The 24,380-nt window shown below is 33.3% G+C and overlaps 1 protein-coding gene across 8 annotated transcripts in view; it reads left to right on the top strand.

Annotated features, from left to right (window-relative positions):
- PHF14 (PHD finger protein 14) overlaps positions 1-24,380 on the top strand; it is a 164,479-nt gene that overhangs the window by 88,081 nt on the left and 52,018 nt on the right. For 3 of the 8 annotated variants that reach the window (XM_036328037.1, XM_036328034.1, XM_036328038.1), the window contains exons 17-18: positions 19,975-20,004; positions 20,734-20,851. In XM_036328037.1, the coding sequence (XP_036183930.1) occupies positions 19,975-20,004; positions 20,734-20,851 (148 nt within the window). Of the gene's footprint in view, positions 1-11,908; positions 15,663-16,745; positions 16,771-19,974; positions 20,005-20,733; positions 20,852-24,380 lie in introns of those variants that run through there. The other 5 variants (XM_036328039.1, XM_036328035.1, XM_036328040.1 and 2 more) reach the window with 5 other exon arrangements.

The following is a 24,380-nucleotide window of genomic DNA, read 5'->3' as shown; positions in this document are numbered from 1 at the left end:
CCAATTGGCTGTGATGACCAGCTGAGACTACAGTGGGAGCGCTGCTGTGCAGGAGGTGAGGCCCAGCTGTGAAGCAAGGCAGGCTGGCACTAGTGCTGGGTCTTGGGTCTTTTATTGATAGGTTTGGGGTTTGCTGTCACCAGCTGCAGCTTGTTTGAGAGACTTTAGCAAAGCCTGAAGCCTGAGCCAGGACAGACCATTCATATGTAAAAGCTGCTACAAATAGGTTGGGAGGGGCTGCAAATTGGATGGGATGGGATCTCATGGAATCCCCTGGGCAGAGCAAACAGTGTGGGTTCCTCCTTTCCCTATTCTTTTATTTATTTATTTTTTAAAATATATTTTATTGATTTTATACAGAGAGGAAGGTAGAGGGTTAGAGAGTTAGAAACATCAATGAGAGAGAAACATTGACCAGCTGCCTCCTGCACACCCCCTACTGGGGATGTGCCCGTAACCAAGGTACATGCCCTTGACCGGAATCGAACCTGGGACCCTTCAGTCTGCAGGCTGACGCTCTATCTACTAAGCCAAACCAGTTAGGGCGAGGCATTTCATTTTAATATATTTTATTGATTTTTTTACAGAGAGAAAGGAGAGGGATAGAGAGTTAGGAACATAGATGTTTCTAAACATTGATCAGCTGCCTCCTGCACACTCCCTACTGGGGATGTGCCTGTAACCAAGGTACATGCCCTTGACCGGAATCGAACCTGGAACCCTTGAGTCTGCAGGCCAACACTCTATCCACTGAGCCAAACCGGTTAAGGCTCCCTATTCTTTTAAAAATAAGATTCCTAGGTTGATTGTCTTCAAATTTATTTTCCTAGTTAATTTCATATTCATTAAAGATATTAAAATCCATTCATTTATTCATCCATCAAATTATTATATGTTGTATATGATATCCTGTATATATATAAAAGCCTAAGCGACCGTTATGGCAGAATGACCGGAATGACCAGTCGCTATGACGTGCACTGAGCAGACAGGCAGGCAAGCAGTTAGGGGCAAGCAGGCAGGTAGGCAAGCGTTTAGGGGTGAGCGGTCCCAGACTGTGAGAGGGCGCAGGTCAGGCTGAGGGACCTCCCCTGCCCCTGGCCTCTAATATATATATATCATAAAATTTAGAGGATCATGGGAATATTTCTAAAAGGAATCTTTCTATTAGAAATTTCTATTAAACCAAGGTGACATTTGAGTGGATCTTGAAGTATGACCAGATTTCAAAAGATGAATATGGCAGGTAGCAAATCCTTCAAGAGAATGAATGACAATGAAAAAGATACAGAGTGGAATTAGAGTCATGTGATGTAAGTTTAAGGTAGATTGGAGCCTGGATTCAGACTAAAGATATTTATAGTCTAATGGGGATCCACTGACAGTAAGAGGTAATATGGCGGATAGTGCTTTAGAAGGTTGATATTGTGGAGGCCTGTGTAATAAATGAATGAGCAGCTGGAAGTAGACCAGTTTGGAGGCTGATGGGAAAATAAATGAAGAGGATTCAGGAGACACAAATTCACACTAGAGGTTGTAGCAGATAATTAACTAAAATGGGGAAGCAAGGAAGAAAGGTGAATATTAAATGATACCGGCTGACTTTAATATACCTAAAGATTTTTCTCGATATCTGAAAATAGAGTGTTTCTGTGAAATCTTTCAAAAGCAGAAATGGTATAAAGTGAAGAAGCAATTGCCATTAATTTATATGGAAAATTTGTTGAGCATTCCCAGATCCCAAAAAGAATCAAATAACATAAAACTTAAAATAACACTAACATATAATAAAAGCAGGAATGATATGATAACTATGCAGTCTGTATAAGGTAGAAATAATGTATGTACAGTGTAGTTTCAACCAGAATTGGGAAGGCAGGGGGCTGAGAGCTGTGATGCTAAGCTAAGTTGATAGAGTTTGGGGTGGTGGGAAGTTCAGGAGACTGGGGTGTAGGAGAGAGAGGAAGAAGGTTATCTATTAGCATCTTATTGTTGTTTGAATCCATCAGGGCATGCATGTCACTAACACCTACATCTTCTATGTCTGCCTGACTTGATGTTGAAGGTCGCTGATATGGAAGACTTGAAAATGACAGTATGCTTGATGTCTTTGCTTCATGCATTTTTCTCTCAGTTCTTTGTAGGCACTCAAAACATCCTCAAAACCTGCCCTAAACCTATGTGCCCTTTCAAAAACTCAATACTTGGTGTGGGTGCAGGAAAGTTCAATGCCTGCCCAGTATCCTTATTTCATTCACCATGTTTGAAAACCGTAATTATGTCCAGTTTTATGCTAAGTATAACACCCTTGGGAGTGCTCTTAGGCTTTCTAATACCTTAGAACACATCTTGCTAACGGGTACACAAAATAAATAGAGATAAAGCACAGACGCTCACAGACACAGTTCAAAGCTCTGGGGGCTCGATGCTGAGTGTTGTTCTAGGGAAAGGAGCTTGGTGGTGTCACTTTCACTGCTCAAGGTGCATGAACAGTTTGCTGCAGAACAAACACTGAATGCTATTTTTGCTCTTCATCTTTTTAAAGCAAAACTCATCTTTGAATTTATTTCTGTTAGTGAAACAGGTACTAATGTAGGTCTTTTGTAAAAGTGCAGTAGTGTAACCTGAACTTTTGAAAAGTGGGGGATACCTGTAACTGGAAAGAATAGTGATAGCGGTAACAGAAAGGTTCGTAGCTATATTTATATTTCGGAGACAAATACAAGAGATTAGTGGTGTCATAGGGGGTTGTGAGGTTTCTTTTTAGTTGTGTTTAATGAGAAATTTCCAGAACATATTTAAAATTTTGGGATTATAAAGACAGAGCAGAATCCAACTAAGATTATTTAGTAACTGTTAGAGATTTGTTCTACAAAACTCGAGCATCAAATCCTAACTCTCCTACCTGAAAGTAAATGACTGTGTCTCTGGATACTGAAGGTTTGTCTGATAGGAAATCGTCTGTATCTATATATATAAAAACCTAAGTGATTGTCCGTCCATTTGACTGTTTGACCTGTAGCTATGATGTGCAATGACCACCAGGGGGCAGACACTCAACACACAGGCATGGAAACATGGAACAGACTGATGACTCTCAGAGGGAAGTGGGGGGAGGGTGGGAAGAGATTAACCAAAGATCTCATATGCACACTAGAGGCCTGGTGCATGGATTTGTGCACTGGTGGGGTCCCTCAGCCTGGCCTGCGGGGACTGGGCCAAAACTAGCAGTCTGACATCCCCCAAGGGGTCCCAGATTGCGAGAGGGTAAAGGCCAGGCAAGGGACCCCACCGGTGCATGAGTTCATGCACCAGGCTCTAGTATTCTATAAGAATGTAGGCAATGAAAGAATTGGGTTGATGTCCTTGGTTTAATTGGGCTAAGTCCAGAGAAATGTAATGACAAGATAGGAGATCTTTAAGATAAGATTGCTTAGTACTCTGTGGGGTTTTTTAAAGCTTTGTTTTGGTGATCAAAATATCTTTGTGTGTAAATAATATGTCTCTGCTTAGTTGAGTGTTAGCTGGTTCACATTAAGGAAAGCTGTGGGACATTTGTAATTTGTCTCCTACCCTCTTTATTAATTTATCTGTGTATTTATTTCGTTTTTAGCTTTTGCTTCCATGCCTCTTTCTTTGTGGTGCCTTCATGCCAGCTGAATTTGCCCTACTTTAAGTAGAGCTTCTTAATCTTTAGGATACATTCAAATCATCTGGAAGTCTTATACAACCACAGAGTTTCTGTTTTGGACGTTATGAGGTGGTGCCAGAGAATCTGTGTTTCTAACAATTTCTCAGTTAATGCTGATTCTGATGGTTTGAGGACTACACTTTGAAAATCATTGCTTTATCCCAGAAGTCTTTTAGCTTAAGCCCTATGATAGTGGCATTCAGCTTGGTTGCAATTCATCTATAGAAAAAATTACAAACAATAACAAAAAGCCCACTGTTTGAATCAATAGATTGTAAATTTATGGAGTGAAGTTTGGGCATCTGAGGTTTTACAAAGCTTCACAGGTATTAGGTACCTAGTAGTACCTATGCCAGTTCTCTCCCAGGCCCTTAGCTTTACTCTTTTAATATACTAAGTTCTAAGTGTTTGGGGAAGACTTTAGAAAAGCATTTATTTAGCAAATAGTTATTGTATATTAGAGGCCTAGTGCACAGATTTGTGCACTGGTGGGGTCCCTCGGCCTGGCCTGCACCCTCTCACAATCCAGGACCCCTCGGCGGATGTCGGACTGCCAGTTTCGGCCCAATCCTCGGCCAGGCCTGATTTGTGCACCAGGCCTCTAGTATGCATATACAGGTAAGATCTTTGGTTAATCTCTTCCTGCCCTCCCCTCTTCCTCCTTCCGTCTGAGAGTCATCAGGCTGTTCCATGTTTCCGTGCCTGTGTGTTGAGCATCTGTCCCCTGGTGGTCAGTGCACATCATAGCTAATGGTCGAACAGTCGCTTAGGCATAGATAGATATATAGATATAGATGATATAGATATAGATATAGATATAGATATAGATATAGATATAGATATAGATATAGATATATATAGATTCATTTGCGCCTGATCCTGAATTTAGTCCTCCTCAATATACACAGGTGAACAACATAGAAATGTACTTGAGAATGTAAAAATCCCTTTTTTTTTTTTTTGCATATGCTTACATATTTACTGATCTAAACCCAAGTGAGTGGGCCTTTTGGAAGTCTTTAGACTGGAGCTGTGCCTATGTAGGCACCTCATAACACCAAGAGCCCTGTTAGCTGTTAGCTGAACCTGATCATTGACTCATAGAGCTAATTTTAGTGAGGAGACTCAGTACTCTTGGCCAAAATGGTATAACGAAATGTTGAAGGAGGGATGCAGATAATTTCAGAATCATTTAAAGCTTTGCATCCAAAATGACAGGCCAGTTAAAAACATGTTTTTCCCTAACAGTGACCCATGAACCAGATTGACAATAACAGTGGCTCTAGACAGCTCTGAAATAGTGCAATATCTGATAATAGCTCTTACAGACCATGACCTGATATTTAAATTTTCTTTTTTTTACTATAATCAGAAAGTGCAATGCCGCAGTCCTGCCCAACAAAACTTTCAGGTTTTAGACTATAAGCTTTTATTTTCCCTTGTGACTTTCTCTTTAACTACTGGGATATTTTGAAGTATGTTGTTTTATTTTCAGATATTTGGGGGATTTCCCATTTGGCTTTCTGTTAATGATTTCTAGATTAATTCAACTCTGGTCAAAGAACATATTTTGTATGATTTTGTTGAAAATTTCTAAAACATATGGCTGTTCTGTATTATTTGAAAATGAATTCATTGAGGTTTGTTTTATGACCCAGATTAAGGTCTATCTTGGTCCATGTGCACTTGAAAGGAATGTGTATTCATCTGTTGTTGAGTAGAATATCCTATAAAACTAGGTTGACAGTGTTGTTCAGGTGTTTTTATATACACTTACTTTCTATCTAGTTGTAATTATATACACTTACTTTCTATCTAGGTGTAATTACTAAGAGAAGAGTATTAAAATCTCCAACTATAACTATAGATTTGTATGTATCACTTTGGAGTTCTATTAGTTTTTGCTTTATACATTTTGAATCTCTTTTGTTATTTCTTTTTGCTGATTTGACCCCTTTATCAATGTAATGTCCTTTTTACCCAGATAATGTTCTTGCTCTGCAGCCTACTTTGATATTACTATAAGCGCTACAGCTTTCTTTTGATTGCTGTTTCCATGGTATATCTTTTATTCTCCTTTGTTTATCTGTATCTTTATATTTAAAATATTTACGTGTGCACACATAGGCCACATTAAAGTGGATTGGATTTCTAGTAAACAGCGTATAGTTGGAAATTGATATTTTATACAACCTGAGAATCTCCATCTTTATCTGAATTGGTTCCATTACTTAGAGTTAATGTAATTACTGATACAGTTGGGTTTAAATCTACCAGCTTGGCATTGTTTTCTTTTTATTCCATTTGTTCTTTGTCATTTTCCTTTCTTTTTCTGCCTGCTTTTGCATTGAGTATTTTTATGATTTGGTTTTGTCTACATTCTTGTCTTATTAGTTAGACCTCTTGACCTACGTTTTATAATATAAATCCTAATGTATCACCGATTCCCTTCAAATATTATTTTACTACTTCACAAGTAGTATAAAACCTTAAAACACACAATGCCAGAGGCAGAGTGAAGGCTAGCTCAGTCTTCATGTGAAAATCTTTTTCCTCTTCACATTCTCCAAGTTCAGTGTTTATCCCATGTATCTAACTCAGCGACTTGTTCCTTATTGTTGGACTGAATAAGAATTGATGAAGTGTGCATACTTCCAAATCTTGGTATGTTTATCTCTTCCTCTATTTCTGTCTATCTGGCATTCTCCTTCATTTTTCCTTACCCCTGACCTATCAAAGGTGCTATGATGTGAAAATGAAGACTTTTAACATTTAAATTTAAAGAAAGAGCTGTGTGTGGGGAGGAAGAAATATTTGTGAATCTTTGTATACCTACTCAGTTTTTCTGTAAATCTACAACTGTTCTAAAAAGTAACACCTATTTTTACAAAAATAAAATCAGGTAAGTGAAAACATATATTTAAAATTTTTATTTGTTATAAAATTATACATACCAAAAAATTTCTAAAATATAAAAAATGTCTAAATCCATATAATTTTGTAGAATTTTCATACATTTTTATTCATGCAATTTTAATGATCTTGTTGAAAATTTCAAAACATATGGCCGTTCTGTATTATTTGAAAACTAAAAATGTCATAATAATTTGGGAACAATTTTCCATCATAACATTTCTTGATATCCATTTCCTCTTTGTCACATTCTTGTGGCTTCCTTGAGGCCTTTCTCAATTTTTGTTTCACTATTCTCTACTACATTATTCTGTATACCTTATCTGCTTCATTATTTCCTCTTGCCTTCTTTCTGTTTTTCTCACTTCTGCTTAGCCCTCTTTGGACCTGTTTGCCTTGACTTTCCTTATTTTTATTGCTAATGTATAACCACATTCTGTAGACTTAATATGTTTTAATTCCCCAGCCTCTGGGTCTTTCTCTTGCCTGATAAATTGATCAAAATTGGAACTCCATTCATTGTGGAAAGCCCTCCGGTATTCTACCTAATATTCAGAGAAGGCCATATGTTCTCTGCTTCTTCATTCTCCACTGAAATCAGCTGTTCTTTACTTTATTCTTCCGAATAACCATCCTTCCAAGGCTGTCTTGAGCATTTACTAAGCAATTTAGGGTAACAGAGAGGTCTTATAGCACAGAACAGTTAAAATCTAAAATCAAATTCTTTACATAACTGTTCTTATAAATTACTTGGCCATATCTGTCACCAAGAATGTGGCCTTTTCCCATAAATCTGGCTTTATAAAATCTATGGTCACTGATTTAAGTTAATGTCATTAGACCTAAACTGATGCTGCATTGTACATCATGAAGAGAAGAGATTCTAAAGGGGAAATTAGAAAATAAACTGGGTCTTGTGAAGGAAACTACTTAAAAGTTATTTTTAAATAATTTTTCTATTAGTAAAAATTGGGGAAGAGATGTTTAATTTTCAAAATATTTGTATTTATATAATGAAAGTAGCCAAACTGCCACTTAATTTTTCTTATTAAGGTGGTATTCTGATAAAATTTGGGTTAAAAAGGAAATGTTTACTTAGTGTAATTTTTCTTTTATAATTAAGTTGATTTGATGATTGTTAGATGTGTGGAATGGTTAGCCTGTCTCACAAATTTAGTATTTAATGTGTGACATCCCTTGACTTTCAAAATCTATTGAAACATTAAATCTTTTAATAACTTTTCATGATTCATAATTTTTTTTGGAAGCCCGAATTTATTTCTACTTAAAAAATGCTCAAGAAACTTTAAAAAGGCCCTAAAGCCCGAAGGTGTCCAGATTTAATTTAAGACCATCCTGAGGTGGTGTCCATTGGTTTCTCTTTTTGAGGCATCAATTTGATCCTTGTTAATGAAACACCCTGATAATTCTCATTGGATCGCCACTGGCCCATGCGACTCCCAGTATCTGTCATAAATGGTCATCAGGTTATGAACGATGAGAAATGTAATACCAGAAGTAATCACGAAACGTCTGCAGATTCTACTTGAATATCCTTTTTGCATTATTCTTTGCAACCAGGCCCAGTGATTATTAATTTGAGTAGCAGAGATCATGATGAGTGTCACCTGCAAAGACTGGTTTTGAATGCAGCTCTTTCAGAACAGAACCCAGCAAACAGCCTTCAAGATAAAACACCCTCCTTACTATTTTTCATCTTATGTGTTAACATTTCAATTTTTAAAATTAAAAAAAAGTAAAGTTAATTATTAAAAGTACAGAAAACAGAAGCCTGAACATCGAATACATTAATTACATAGTGAAGTGTGGTATTTCTGGAGTATACAATTTTAGAGTAGTAAACATCATAATTTTAAGCACATATAGCAATGAAATGTTTCTCATTTCACTCATTTGTTTTTAGTAAAATTTGCTTTTGTAATTTAAAAATTATTTTTAATTGCAGTGTGTTAATATTGCTAATTTTTAAAGAAGGGATTACTTATTATATACTCAGTTGTTTGGAAAGACTGGCACAGTGGCCCCAATTCTAGATGAATGACCTTGAATTAAGTTACTTCTAAAGTTATCTTCTCATTTGTTAAATGCGGGCTCAACCTCATTTTTTCTAAAATTTTGTAACTTTTATAACTTAAAGAGATGCCAAAACAAACACTATACAGTCCTGAAAATGCTCTCCAACTCTGTTATTCCATTATTCGTCTGAGACTTGAATTATCTGCCCAGTATCACTACTAAGTGACAAGGAAGGAGCTTCTGCCGGGGATAGAAGTAGGTAACATATTCCATCTTGTGGCAGCTCAGACCATTGGCAGTTTTTCTCTCCAATAGAGCTGACAGGTCTCAATAATTTCAGTGCTTGGAATCATACAAAACAAGCATAATCCAGCTTCTAGTATTAGAAACCAATTGCTACTGTCATGTCCTCAATAATGCCATGGATAGGTTCTGCGACTTTAAATGAAAGCAAAACCAGTTTTACCATGGATTAATTGGTATAAACAAGATTTAAGTTCCCACACATCCTAACAACATTATAATGAAACTATGTTCAATGAAATGTTTTTAGATGACCTGCAGTATATTCTCTTCTTATTTTTCTTCTTTTTGTAAAATCAAACATCCTTTTTAGCTGTTCCTCCTGTATCAATGTTTTGATTTGTATTATTTTTGTATAGTTTTGGACATATGAAATAAAACTAAAGGTGAACAGAAATTGAAAATAAGATTGGATAAACATTTTGGAGTTGATAGATTTTGATATCTAGGTCATAATGTATAAAAATCTTATATTTTTAATTATAATTAAACCCAGACATATTATTTTAAAGACTTTATCACCTGAGAATTAAAATAAAGCTAATGTTAGACCTTACTATCTCCCAGACTCTAGTCTCTGCTAAGTGTATTAGCTCATTCAGTTTTTTCAGTAGTCCTATGAGGTTTCACATCTCCATTTTGGAGATTAGGTAACTGAGGTACATAGACACTAAACATCATGAAATAAAAATTATTCCAATTATATATTGAAATTATACTATATAAATTATGTATTAGAATATAAATTATGTATTAGAATATAGTCCCTTCCACTGAACACTTCTACAGTGTTTGATAAATCTACTGTTCTTCATATTGGTTGCTGAGATTTATAGAGTGCTTATTTATTATGGGCCAATGTGCTGGTGCCTTTTGTATTTTATCTCAAGTAATCTTCATAGCCACCCCATAAAATAGGTGTTGATTCCCTCACCTACTTTATGGGTGAGGAAAATTAGAAGGATTACTTGTCCTTGATCACACAACTAAAAATGGCAGCATTGGTATGTGAGTCTAGGCAGTCTTAACTGAGTAGCTCATGCTCTTGAAGGCATACTGCCTCACCACCTATACTGCTTTAGCATCATGGGGGGGAAAGAAGTAGATGTTTCTTCTTAGCAGGCAATTCCAACTATATAAGGTACAGACTACATGTGTATACATCAGAGAAGTCCTTTGAAATTATTTAATTTCAGTTTTTCTGCATTAATTTGTAAGTGAGCATACTAAGTTCATAGGGAATGAAGACAAAGCTAAAACTTAATCTCTCAAGTACAAGACGGCAAGTCTTTTATCCCAGGATGATAGCAGCCAAGGGAGTCACATTGCTTACTCTGGCTTTAAGGGACATTTGGAATATTAAGTGAAATTTTAGGATGGAAGAACACTATTGATAGCTTTTTATCTTTTTTCAAAGTTAAATGTCAACTTATATTTAATTGGTGGTTAAAGCAGATTTCCTGTTACCCAGTGCATGTATATTCGTATTCCTATCGAAATTAAATACACGTATATCTTCAGTGTTGTCTGCTGGTCTCCATCATTTGTGCCTGTAATGAAGAGTTCATTGCACTTCTCTGGTAAATGATGTGGTTGCTTCCTCTTGCATTGTGCTGACCTGGTAGTGCCTCACCTATAGACAAAGCAATGCCCAGAATATATGATTCAGGGTGTGCCTAAAGCTCTCACTGAAAGACTGAAGCACTGAGAAAAGTTAGCACATGTAACTATTCAACAAGGGAATTAAACTCTTCCTATCTATTTTCCTGTTATTCAGCAAGCGGATTCAACTCTATTTCTCATGTGTCGATAAGTACATTTCTCTGAAAACTCTGCCATTATATTCTTTATTTTCCTTGTACACTTTTGTTTTGGCTTTCTTTGGCGGTTGCCCAGTTCAGCATGGTAGCTGTTCTCAGTAGTGCTGTGTTTGTCTGTGATTGTTTTGTGCCACTTTTCACTTTCTTTTTCTCAATGAAACTTAGAAGCATTAAACACATCTCTCTAATAGTTAAATATGAAAATGAACTTTTTCTGTAATGTGTGACTACTTGCCAATTTCCCCTCACCTACACTAATATAAATATCTGAGTAAAATGATAAATTTTTATGTTTACCATAGTAAAAAAAAATATTTTAATCACTAAGCACCTAAAATTTCTCCTCTGAAATAAAGGAACAAAGGTAGCAAACGGATATATGTTAATAGGGGAAATCAGTACAAGAAACACTAGAGAAAGTCTTGAGAAAGAAATACAAGTGTTTGAGTTTTGAAAATTTGGCTAAAATTGGTGCATTTATAATCAATGACCAGGTATTTACGGTGTGTTGTATTCTCTGTTGTTCTTGTTGCACAATCCTCTAAAATAGCTAGTTAGGGATATAATTTTCACAGTTGTAACCAAACATTTCTGGTATTTTTTTTTTTTTTTTTAACAGAAGACAGTGTTGGCACAGGGAATAAGAATCACTTGAAAATTTACTCCCTAAGACTCTAGAGTTGGGTAGAACCAGCCCTGTACATATTGGTTTAGGTGTGCTTGTTTTCAGCACAGTTACATGCTTTCTCAAGGGTTGTTAAAATGCTATATTTGATGACAAAAAATAGCACACTGCTATTTTTCAAGACATTTATTAAGCAAATACATGTTTGCTTATGTAAATACAAACCCTTCATCATTTATTTTTGTTTTGTCTTAGTAAGATAGACTTATTCTTACAACTAAAAGTAATAATAATTAAAGAGGAGGCAACTCAATGTTTCAAGTGAAAAATTAGTTCCATTTAACTAGTAAAAACCCTACACAAGATCTTGGCATTTAGGTTTAGGGTATGTATCTCTTTGGACCAGATCATATGTTATTTGAATCTATTGTGGTGTTGTTAGTATGTTTCATAAGACATAGTGCAGAGTGCTATGATCTTTAAATGTTAATGTTCTTTTCTTATCACTTTACTGTGTAGATACCCTTCATGAGACCCAACTCTGCCACAGCTCATCCTCGGAGGCAATCCTGGAAACCTCTTTTATAAGTGTGATTTTAAAAATGTGGATAACACTCTCAATAGAGTACATAAAGTAAAGGAGAACAGCTATCTTGTCCTTCCCATAAGCTTATCACTGCAAAAAGTTGCCTTTGCTTGTCAGGTTTGGATAGAATGTAATTGATTGGTTTGTTACCTGGACTGACAAGGCATTTAATTTGCCTGCGTGGACTTTTTGTCTTTTTTTTTTTTTTTTTTTTTTTTTTTTGCACTAATCAGGAATATTTGATATGTGCATTGTTGAAAAATACTAGATAATGTCTTGTCAGAATTGTCCTATTAAGTAATGTTTTCCCCTCTTGCTTCTTTGGCAAATGATGATATACAGTATTTGGACTTACTGAAGAGCTATGGAAGCCTATGGGACTTAACTGCAATGTGCTATTACTGTTGTTGATCACTACCAGTAACAAACAAGAAAGACAATGCTTTCCATTAGTCTGCTATTCTGCTTCATCCAACTCAATATAAATATTCATATATGAAATGCTACATTGAGAAACAACTATAGACTCTTACATTAAACATTATTTCTATTTATCATATTCAGTAGGAGTGAAAGACTTGTAAAGCATATGTATTCTAGTTTTGACTCATTGTGTGAAAGCGCTGATATTATTAGCATGAAATTTTTACAACTTCAGATTTGAAGCTCCTAAGTAAGAGTATGTCTGTGTTGATCTCTAGATATTTTTTAGTAATGCCCAAATTTATTCAGTCCTTATTGACATAATACAAACTTTCTGTATTCAGTATAATTTTATTTTTTCAACCTTAAGGATGAGGTTAAGAAATAAGGAGATACAAAGCTTATTGACTATACAAGTTGCCAGCTGAAAGATCTTCATCAACATCTTTATCTTTCCAGAGGTTTACAGAATTAAATTTTGATCTTCAAGCTGTAATGATCGAGGTTTAAGGCAACTACAGAAATTTGTTGAATATTTCATCATTCCATCTTGAACTGACTTAGAAGAGACTCTTTGCTGAAATTGAAATGCACATATACATGTAAATTGTCAACTTGCTTCTTGGAATTTCTTGATCTATAAATGTGGTTTGGGACATCTTTTCAGGTATAGTGGCAACTGAAAATAGTTTAAACTTTAGGAATAGAGTAGGCAATGTGATAGATAATCAAAAGCAAGTGTAACGTTACTAGTAATCTATAGTTATAGTAATCAACCATATTATTGGATAATAGTAATATGTACATAAAATATATATAAACTGAGATTAAGGATTATCAAAAGATCTTATAACATTGGAGGAAAAGTATTACTAACCTATACCAAACCAGTGAGCTTTTGTTTTAAGAATAAGAAAGGACTTACTATTTATTACTACATAAGTTTACTAATGTTGATAATTATTAGTATTTCCTGGACTCCAGCTGATTTTAAGAAAAATTACACATTGCCATTTTCTGAAAAGAATGTGCTAATGTGTTATACCCTGGCCCTCCTTTGATATATGGTGAGAAATTGCTAGTGATAATTTTAGATTTCCTTAGAAATCATTAAGCCTTGTGGTTTTGGTATAACCATTAATCACAATCCCTTCCACCTTGGTTCTGATTAGAATACTACATTATCATTCTCTGTCTTGCAGCCTTCAGTGGTAGATAGGCTAGCCCTAAGAATATTTGTCACCCATCACAAATATAAACTGCATAACTCATAATTATTGGTCCTAGAAACAGGTATTTGGAATAAGAGAACTTCTGAAGGGAGTAGAAAACACTTTCTCCAGATAATCTAAATGCTTTCACAGTACAAAATTAATTTTTACCATAATGGTCCAGTTGCTTTTCAAAGAAAATACTAATATGTGCTTAATAAAATATGGACCAATTCACAGACAAATGTGAGAGAAAATTGCACAAAAGATAAATGATGGCTGCTTGTTATGCAACAGGGAAAGAAAAAACACTAAAATATCAGAAAGGAAATTAAATGACTGGAATTCAAGAATGACATGGTAGTATATAGTAGTGGTTCTCGGCCTTTACAGTGCATCAGGATTTCTGCCACATTTCCCTTCTCCTCTGCCTTCTCCCTGCTTTACTCCCTCCTCCTGGCTCCCAGCAGTTTCTGATGCAGTGGGTTTGCAGTGAGGCCTGAAAATGTGCATTCCTATCAATCCCTAGGTGATGCCGATGCTGCCAGCCAGGGACACCACTTTGAGAACCATTTGTATATATTTTTGAAAGAATCATTGTGTTGTGATTGACATCGATTGATTGTTGTTTTAATATCCTTAAAAAGGTCCTTATATTTTTAAAAATATTTGTTTCCGTATAAAAATGTTTGTGGTAGTTTCATCTACAACACATACAATATCATTTCTTCATTTTCATAAATTCAGTTACATGTTTATTTTATACCTATTATGAGGGAAGCAATATTTTAGATTCAGAAATGAATCAAGAAACATGTATCTTCATCCATAATTCACTAATTCTTTTTGAAAAAAGATTTGAAATTAGGATATTTGAACATGAAAACAAAATTTAGCCTTAACCTTTATCCATTTTAAATTTAGAAATGATATTTCTGTATCATTAAATATCTTTGTTAATTATGTTTCTTGAATTTTTATCTAATTTTACATTTATGATATTAAAAACTGATTACTGACCATAAACAATAAGAATATTCACACCCATTATCGTATTTTCTTGGTTTTATATTCTACTACTTAATGAGACCACTCTCTTTTTATTTTTATTTTAATCTTTTATTGTTGAGACTATTACAGATGTCCCCTCTCTTCCCCCCCCCGCCCCCCCTTTTAAACACTTAATACTCTTTATTTGACAAAAGTTACCACTGTTTTGCTTGATTCACAGTATGGCATATTTTATGAATATTTCACCAAAATCTATTCAAGGAATTTAGAAGGACTCTCTGCAGCAGAATGAAGTATTAACATTGTTAATTTTATTTTCTGAAATAGTTTTTGATGGGTTGTAACTTGTATAAGAGATTCAGCTTTAGTGCTGTATGGCATATGAAGGCAGAAATCTTTTTCTGTAATCTGAGTCAGCACTTTGTTAAGTTTTACATATACTAAGGATTGTGCATAAAAATATTTCTGAGATGGACATGCTTTGCAAATACATTCTTAATAAAAACGTAGACCTCTTTCTCCCAGCACTCGCCCTAAGACTTTCTGCAGGTCTGCTGATAAGATTCACTGCCGTTCAGGCACATAAGAAATAATGAAATTGGATGCTCATGCTGGGCTTTGTAAATAAAATAAGATTGACCCCCAGTCATTATCTCATTTATCTGATTTACATTGTAAAATGAAGATCTACACTATTGATTAGGGCATAATTAGTTAATTATGAACAGGTAAATACAAAGTTATGTGGGGCTTGAGCACAGCAGGTTGTACGGCTGAAACATTTCCAGGGGCATGAGCAGATGGAGAACAGTTTATTAAAGAACAAAGCAGACGTGTTTCAGGTATGGAAATGTTGAATCATTCTCTCATGCTGTGAAGAGGTAGTTGACCTTACTGTGTATTTTTATATGAATTCTTTGATTTCATGTTTCACTTTTTTGTTTCACTTTTAATCTTGTAACCTGGTTGTGCAGATGTAGCTAACTGGAGTGATCTTGTTATTTAAGTGATCATTAAATATGAATTAGGATTTTGATAATTATCCATATATTTTTCCAATTAATATACTTTCATGTATAAAAAATAGTTCTGTCTTTCTTACCACTCTTTCATTCATTACTGGCTGTGATAAAAGTCTATAGTGGCACTAATGAAAAAAGTGTGTAAGGCCTTCACATTAGTCTTATATTTGTGAAATATGCTATAAAGACATTTTCTAGTTATTTTGTTTATAAAATGCTTATATAAGTGGTTTGCACTAAGATTGTAAAATAAAAGAAAAAATGTCTTTATTGATATTAAATGTTACTCTAATATTGTAGAATGCAGAATTTTGTGCGTGTTTGTATTATGTTAAAAGTGATTTAACTCATGGGCCACAGACCTGCATCTTCTCCATCTTTTAAAATGAGTAACTGTAGTAATTGGTTACTGTTCAATGAAAGAATCTTTCCCTCCTGGTTGACAGATCTGTGTAGGTGTTTAAGCTGCTAGTAAGATTTTGTTTAAGTAATGTTAATATTCAAGACCAATTCTTTTTATCTTTCTTGTATAGAACTTATACATGGAATGATGGAAAAGTAAAAAAATCCAATCTATGAATTCTCTCAGTATTTAGGGTGGTATTTTTTTTTTTTTTAAGTGAACAGATGTAATAGTATCTATGTTTAGAGTCAGTATTGTATTTTACTCCATATAGACCTGGAAGGGATCTAAATAAAATGTTTTCATGACATAAAAAATAGCTTGATTATGGATCAACTTGATCATAAGAAAAGTACATTCCTTTTCAAATCACATGTTGGGGATATCGTTTCTTCCTGACATTTATTTTAGTTACAAATTATATGCATAGGACATGCACTTAATTGTTTCTGTTAGTTTAAAAAGTAGTTATTTAGTGTACTCTCCCAGTGAAATTATCAACTGGATATTAGGGGAATTAATGAAACCCTTTGGAACATTGGTTTTTAGCCTGTTTCTTGGGCACAGGAGGAAATAAATCAGTTGTCTCTCTTTGAATTGTATGTATATTCTCAGCAATCAGATAAACATGATCGATTGCTTGTTATATGGATCATAGGACATATGAACATAAATCATTTTCTTCCTCTTCTTTGTCTAGGGTGCTATACTTAACCATGTGCTAAGTAAGTATTTTAAATACATATAGAAATATGTTTATTTGCTCACTGCATTTTGTTAAATTATTATGTAAAAGGCCATATATATAGCTGCTTTATTATCTGGATCCATTATTAATCTGATGCCTAGGAAATTGTATTTAATAAGAATCTAATTAAACAATCAGTTTTCCTTTTATCTTATAAATGGGATTCATTTAATCTCATTTAAAATTGTAATTTTAGAGTGCCCTATAGTTTAATGTGTACATTATTTATTAGATGTTTAAAGGATACTTGTTTAAGCATCTAGTTTGCATTTTATTAAAAATTTCATAGTGTTTCTTTACAGGTTCGTTTTATATTCTCTTTGAATATTTTAAGACATTTCCATCCTATTTAACATATGTGCTATTGGTATAATAGTCTGTTTTTATTACATAGACATTTGCATTATTTAATAAAGTATATTATTATATCACTATGCTTTTGTGGGTCAATGACTGCTTTTGCAAAAGATTTTTAAAACATTTTATTCACTATTTATTTTGATAAGTATATACTATATATGCACTATAATTATGTATTTCCAAGTATATGTAAGAAGTAGAGGTAGAGACAAACAATAATGATTTCATTACTAACTACTTCAACTCTACTTTGCTTTTAGGTAGCAGAATGATTGCAGGCCCTTATGTATTCCTAATTTTTGAGTTTTTAAAATGATATAAATTTGTAACATAGCCAGAATTTGTTCTGACAGAATTTGCTAAAGTTTACCAAATGGTGTGTGTGTGCATAAAATAAGAAACCCACTGTTTTCATCATTTACATTGTTATTTGATTCCTAGGATTCTTAATGATATCTCTTACATTTGTCTGTGGTATATTCTTGCAAATTCTGCTCAAGTTCATTGTGTCGTTCAGTATATTTTTATCAGCACAAAGATTTCTTCAATATTCTAGTGTAGAAAAAAAACAACAGATTTTTTCCTTATGGAAATAATTTTAGTTATTTCTAGAAAGAGCTTACATTTGTATATTTATTTATTAACAGAGCTAATGATTTCAAGATTGAGTTATTTGTTTTTGTTTATTTTCTCCCCGGGATTTTGGCAGTTCCTAAGTGTATTAACTACTCCTTTTTTAAATTTAGTCTTGGAATTGCAGTTTTTTATTTACTGGTGAGTGAGCTATAACCTGAGATAAGTATCGCCCCTAATTCAGACAAGAAAATTCTTCCTCTCCTCTGGGCCCCATCACAAATACATCAGAGCTCCACATGTAGACTAAGTCACTCTAAAATGTGTCACTATTGAAAGAATTAGTAAGGATCAGCTCATTTCCAAATGGCATATACTTCAACATTATATCCTAAGAAATCTAGCATATAAACCTTTCTTTACGCTTTTGCATTTATTCTTCAGCTGAAAGATTACTTGATTTTACTATTAACTGAAATCATTTACAAATTGGAACTATATCAATGTAACAAACTTGTTCTTAGTTTATTAGCTGGAAATTCATAGCTATTGCAGCAAGAATCACCTGCATACATGAAGGTAAAAAATAATGAGTTAAGATTCACCTTTATATTCATCATGGTGTTTGACTTGAATTATACAATGGAAATCTTAATGTATAAGTTATTTTGACAGTTATAAAGGAAATATGCAGTAATTATGTTGTAATTTGATATGAACTAGGAAAACATTAACATCTAACTCTTCACCTATCAAGAGCCCAGATTATTGGCATTCTGAACTGTAAGGAACATTGCCCAAAAACCTAAAGTTAAGCAAAAATTATAGTCACTGAAAATTGTGTCCATATACTTAGCTCATTTTTGTGTCTTTTTAGTGTCAATTTGTCTTAATGAGGTTAGTGGTTTGGTTTCTGAATCCATAACAAATTACTGTTGGGGAAATGCTGCTTGAACAAATACACTGACAAGATCAGAAAACAGTGGCTGATACTTTTCAAGCAAGTGAGGACTTTGAAAACATATAAAAATGTTGAGTACAAGAATTCAGACAGAACACCAGATTGATGTTATTCACTCCAAACACAAAAGGCTGATACACTGTTAGACACATAGCAACATCTCTTACCCATACTCATGACCCTGAGATGACAAAGAGCGTGTAAATTATGTTTAGTGTATTTTCTTAAAGTAAAGAATGTGATTCTTTTCAAATTTCCCTTTCAAAGACGATTGAAATACTAGTTTGTTTGAAGGAATATGGCCTCAGCTATCTAGAAATTTCTACATTCTCATAAACTCAGAAATGTATATACTCTAAAGGTTCTCATAACCATCCATATGTTTAACAGAAATTTTAACTATTGAAAGCTAAATAAATTGAATTGAGAAGAAAGAACATAAATTGTGTGGGTTTGTCATTTAGTCTGTATTATATTTGATGTTAGCTAGTATTATCTATTATTTCTTAATGTCAGAACACAGATATTTAAATATTTTAACTGCTTTTAAATTTAATTTGGATGGTTCATTTATAATACTGGCATAGTAAATAAAGTACTGTTATTCTTATTTTATTTTATTTTTTTCCATAGCTAGAATTATCACAGTAAACTTTTTTTCCCCCTAACTCCATTTCTTGAGTCTAATAAGGAGAATGTTGTAGAGGAAGACATGCATAAGTTTATGACATATATTTATGTTTTATGCTTCTTTAAACCTGAATAACTTGGCTAAGTTGCTAACTTTTCTGAAAACTCTTGATTCCTAAAATGGGTCTTTGAGAGATTGGGTTTTGTAGCATTATATGAAATATTTAGTATAAATGTATATTTGTAATCCTATTTATTGTGATTTTAGAAAAATCAACAGTTTTTGTGTGTTGTGTATAAAAATAGCTGTTTCCCCTTTTTTCTAAGAAAGGTTATTAACTAGTAGTTAGTATATATTCAAGTAAGGTGGGCCCTATAATTTTCACCTTGGTTTCTTAGTTGTGGATATCTCAACTTTTAAAGTTTTCAATCAGTAACAGAAACAATATATGAAGAGAATCTGACAGATTGATTTGGAGAAAGTATTTTTTTTTTTTTTTACTTAAAAAGAGCACAAAGAAAGGGAGGAATATTAGTCTTTCTATAAGATGTATACATCTTTGTTATTTGTTGTTAAATTTTGGTCATGTCATTCCAACTGATAAAATATTATTTTTATAAAACACTGAAATAATACAGATCTTTCTTCATTGTCAGCAGGATGAGATTGTCTGAAACGAAGAATAGGTATGATAGTTTTCTTAGATTTTGTACATCATAGGTGGCAAACACACTATCAAAACATTTATTAAAAAGATTTAAAATGTACTAGGAAGCCCTTTGAAAACCAATACACTGAGAAAAAGTGACAGGTAAATTTTGAGAAAATTACATCTAGTTCTTAGAATGATTTTTATTTGCTATAGATTGTGATAGCATGCTATAAAATTTGGAAAGTTTATTTATAATCTACATTAACTTTGAGAGAGTGATGAGATATAAATTGTATAGAATTGATTACAGATTAGTGTACGTAGCCTGTAGAATTGCTTAGAGTTCTAAAAACTTTTAGAATAATCACAATGTAGTGAATTGAATTCATAATCTTGAATTATATGTATCATATCATATGTTTTTAAGCTATCTAATGGGCAAATGATTAATTCTTGAAGCTCAAAATCAAAATTGTGTTAGTTTTAAACACATATATTCATTCATATGTCCTTAACATTTCTATTACAAAGTGTTCTGAACGATATTTTTTTATCATTTGTTAAATTTGTTACATTTTGTTTTTCCTACCATTATTTTAGGTTTAGATTGTTTTTGTCATAAACACTAATTTAATAATCTTGTGAGCTAAAGGTAGAATTAACAATGATAAAGTTGAAAGGGGCAATCGTTTGCTATTTGTCTTTGAAAAAGATGCTTTCTAAAATACTATTTAGATATACCTTCAATCTGTTTACCCTGCAGATGTGATGAATGCAGACTGTGCTACCATTTTGGCTGTTTGGATCCTCCTTTGAAAAAGTCTCCTAAACAAACAGGCTATGGATGGATATGTCAGGAGTGTGATTCTTCATCTTCTAAGGTAAGGGGGAAAGCCTATAAGGAAAAGTATTGTTTCCCTTCATTTTGATGGCTTTTCTATATCTACCATCAGCTTCCTAACTTTAAAGAGAATTGGAATATGAAGGGTTAATATTTTAATCTAATGCAATTTAAAAAATGTATTGCCACAGTGATTTTATTGCCCTTAAGTTAAGGAATAAATAGCTCTACTAAATTATATAAATTTCCTCTATGAAATATTTCAGCTGTTTTGTATGGTCTCTATATTATTGTAATAGATTAAATAGTGCTATAGTAGCCAAAAAAGTCACCCTCTGCTAATTTACCACACCTGGGGAGTAGGGAATAGCAGGGAAATTCTGACTTGAGTCATATGTATAAATGTTAACTAAAAGAATAATCAGCAAAATCCAGTTTTATTTTGTAGATGACTCATCTTAACATAAATAAGTATATTGTGAATGTTTATATGATCTGTATTTTTTAAACTAGTTTTTATATTCTAAAATTCATTTCTGATATTTTAGCTAAGTAGGAAGGATGACATTTCTAATAAGATCTTTAATAGTTTATTTCAAGAAATAAACTATTAAAGTTATGTCTTTTGTATATCATTATTATACCCTTAAGTGGTGGTAATCTACAGTTTAAGATTATTGTGTTTCTTTAAAGTGTGTGAGTAGCTGGACTCCTAATGCTTTGGTTCATTTGACAGAAAATATTGAATATATTTGAATTAAGACATTCTGGTCATCTGTGGGTTAATCAAATTGTTCTTCCTTAACTGTCTATTGTAATATGGACATCAAACCATCTTTTTTAAAATACCATTTATATGCATTTATCTGTCCTAGAGTAAGTTAAAATTGATACTGAATTCCTATCTAATCAGGGAATCAAAAATATTCTATCAATAGTTAAAATTATTTGCTCCAGCTTACCACAGAGGCCATCTGTAAATGTTTATTCATTAAAAATAGTTTTACAGAAAAAAAAATTTAAAGATCTTATAAAGTAACATATTTATTAAAAGTTTATATGTTTGTACAATAATGATTAACATAGAACATAGTAGGAATTTTATTTAATAATAAATAAAACATTTTGCAGGAGGTTTTAAACTATACAATATCAAGAATTATTTTCCATTAATTTTATTAAGACCCAGATTTAAGAGGGAGCGTATTTAATATCAAAAGGTTTTATTGCATAATTTTAAAATGCTTTCCAGAAATTGAATTTAAATGAACAAATAGTGGCATACTATATATTTTAAATAGTTTTCTTGTGGGACTCTTTGTAGTCTAAAATAATTTTTTAAGTGTGTTTTTTTGTTTTGTTTTGTTTTTGTTTAGGGTTTCCTCCTAACCTTAACAAGCAAATTAGGAAAGCAATTTTTGAAAAAGGATTTATTGCCTTTTATAAATATGTATTTTTGCATACATTCTTTTGAAAGGCTCTATACTACTATAAATTTGTAGCATTATATTAAACACAAAGAGTGGCTTTGTTAAGTTATATAGTAACGGATACTGAAAATGCAAGGGGACATATTTCACGTAGTTTGGGAGTGCATCATACATTTCCTAAAGGCAGTTAAGTGCCTGTAGCCATGGAGAAGAGTAGGCATTTTTGTTTTTGTTTCTTCCTCTCTACTAGGGATTAAGTAGGTCTTTGAACTCTGAATGGAAATCCATTAGGATGGCACATTGTTAGAAAACATGCATTGTATTTGCTAAACTGTTTGACCAGTGATTGAAAAGCTATTTAAATATTTTTAGTATTTGAAGACCATAGTCCCAATACTGCTACTTGAGTAATCTTTCAGAAAGTGTATTTGTCACACCTCTGCTTTACATCTGGTAGTGTGTTTTCATACTCCTACATATCAAAAATATATCCTCCCCAAATCAGGAAATGAATGTTGATATATTATTACCATATGATCCTCAAACCCCATTCAAGTTTTGCCATTTGCCCAGTAATGCCCTTTTAGCAAAAGGATCCAGTACAGAATCACTTGCTGCATTTAGTTTTCACGTTTCTTTAGTCTCTAATCTTTGTCCGACAATTTTTGACTTTTATTATCATGCCACTTTTGAAGATTACAGAGCAGTTACGTATCTTTGATGTGCTGCAGTATACTTTCTATCAGGTGACACATGATTTTGATTTGAACCATAGCTGGTGATGTTAACTTTAATTACTTGAATCAAGGAGTTATCTGGAAGTCTTCTCCGTTCTCTTCCTCTCTCAAATTAATAAGTAAATTGTGGGGAAGAACCTTGCAACTATTAAATATCTTATTCCTCATCAAATTTTCATTTTCTGTTTTTCCCCCCTGTGGCTTTATTATTATTTTGATGTTCAAATTGTCCCAAATTTGGTGATTGGCTTCAGGCTGATGTCTGTCTCTTCAACTTGGCATTTGTGTCCTTTGGACATGAACAGCAATCTTTGAGTATATTCTTACTAAAAATGTTCCAGGCTCAATTTGCACTTCCCATCCCCCTACTCCTGGAACCAGATATTTCTCCAAGGAACTCTGGTTCCTCTTAGTAGAGAATGGTATTTAGAAACTAAGAATATGGGTACTAGATGAGCAACATGGGATGTTGCTCCTACTAGCTCTTCTCCGTAGACAGTGCCAAAGACTAGATGTATGTACAAGTATATATCTCTTGTTATTGCACTTCACAGATACTGTATTTTTTACAAATTGAAGGTTTGCCCTACACTGAGCAAACCTGTTGGCATTTGCTCACTTTGTGTCTTTGTGACACATTTTGATAAGATATGTTAGACATTGTAATTTTAGACATAATGCTGTCACACACTTAACAGCTGATAGCTCTAGACTCTATTACATTTTGAAAATGAAATGTATTTTAATAAACACTGTTTATACACCGTGTATACATTTTTTGAGACACCCTGTATATTCTTACATAATTAATCCCCTGATATAAAACTAATCTCTTTCACCTTTTACCTCCACCCTACATTGATACCTACTTTGTTTATCATAACTTGATGGCTTTTAGACTGAATTGTTCAGGAAGGAGAGAGAGAGAGGGACTAAGGGTGGATGTTTATATTTTTTATAAGCTCCTCAATTAAAAGCAGTCAGGAATAATAACTGTTTTATGTATTTTATGAATTCTTCAGTTATTAAAGTTTTCAAGCTAAAAAGTAACTTTTTTAGAATTGTAAAACAAATACACACAATGCAAAACCCAAATTAAACTTTAGCTGACACTTAAAAATTACAATGTATACTTACATATAAGATAGACGATATTGTATTTTTTGAGGTAATAAATTAACTTATTTTAATAAAGTTTATTATTTAAAATTTAAAAGTTATATTGAAAATTATAATCTCAGGCAAAGGTTTTACTTTTTTAAAAATTAAATCTTTATTGGTGAAAGTAATACATATGTCCCCTTTTCCCCCCATTGACCCTTCCCGCCCACCCCACCCCCGCATGCCCCTGCCCCTGCCCCTGCTCCAGACCTCTCCCACCCTATTGTCTGTGTCCAGGGGT

This window comes from Myotis myotis, unplaced genomic scaffold (genome assembly GCF_014108235.1).
Source record: "Myotis myotis isolate mMyoMyo1 unplaced genomic scaffold, mMyoMyo1.p scaffold_m19_p_11, whole genome shotgun sequence".
Lineage (NCBI taxonomy): Eukaryota > Metazoa > Chordata > Mammalia > Chiroptera > Vespertilionidae > Myotis > Myotis myotis.
The sequence above is the reverse complement of the archived record's forward strand: the minus strand, read 5'-3'. Positions and strand labels throughout refer to the sequence as shown.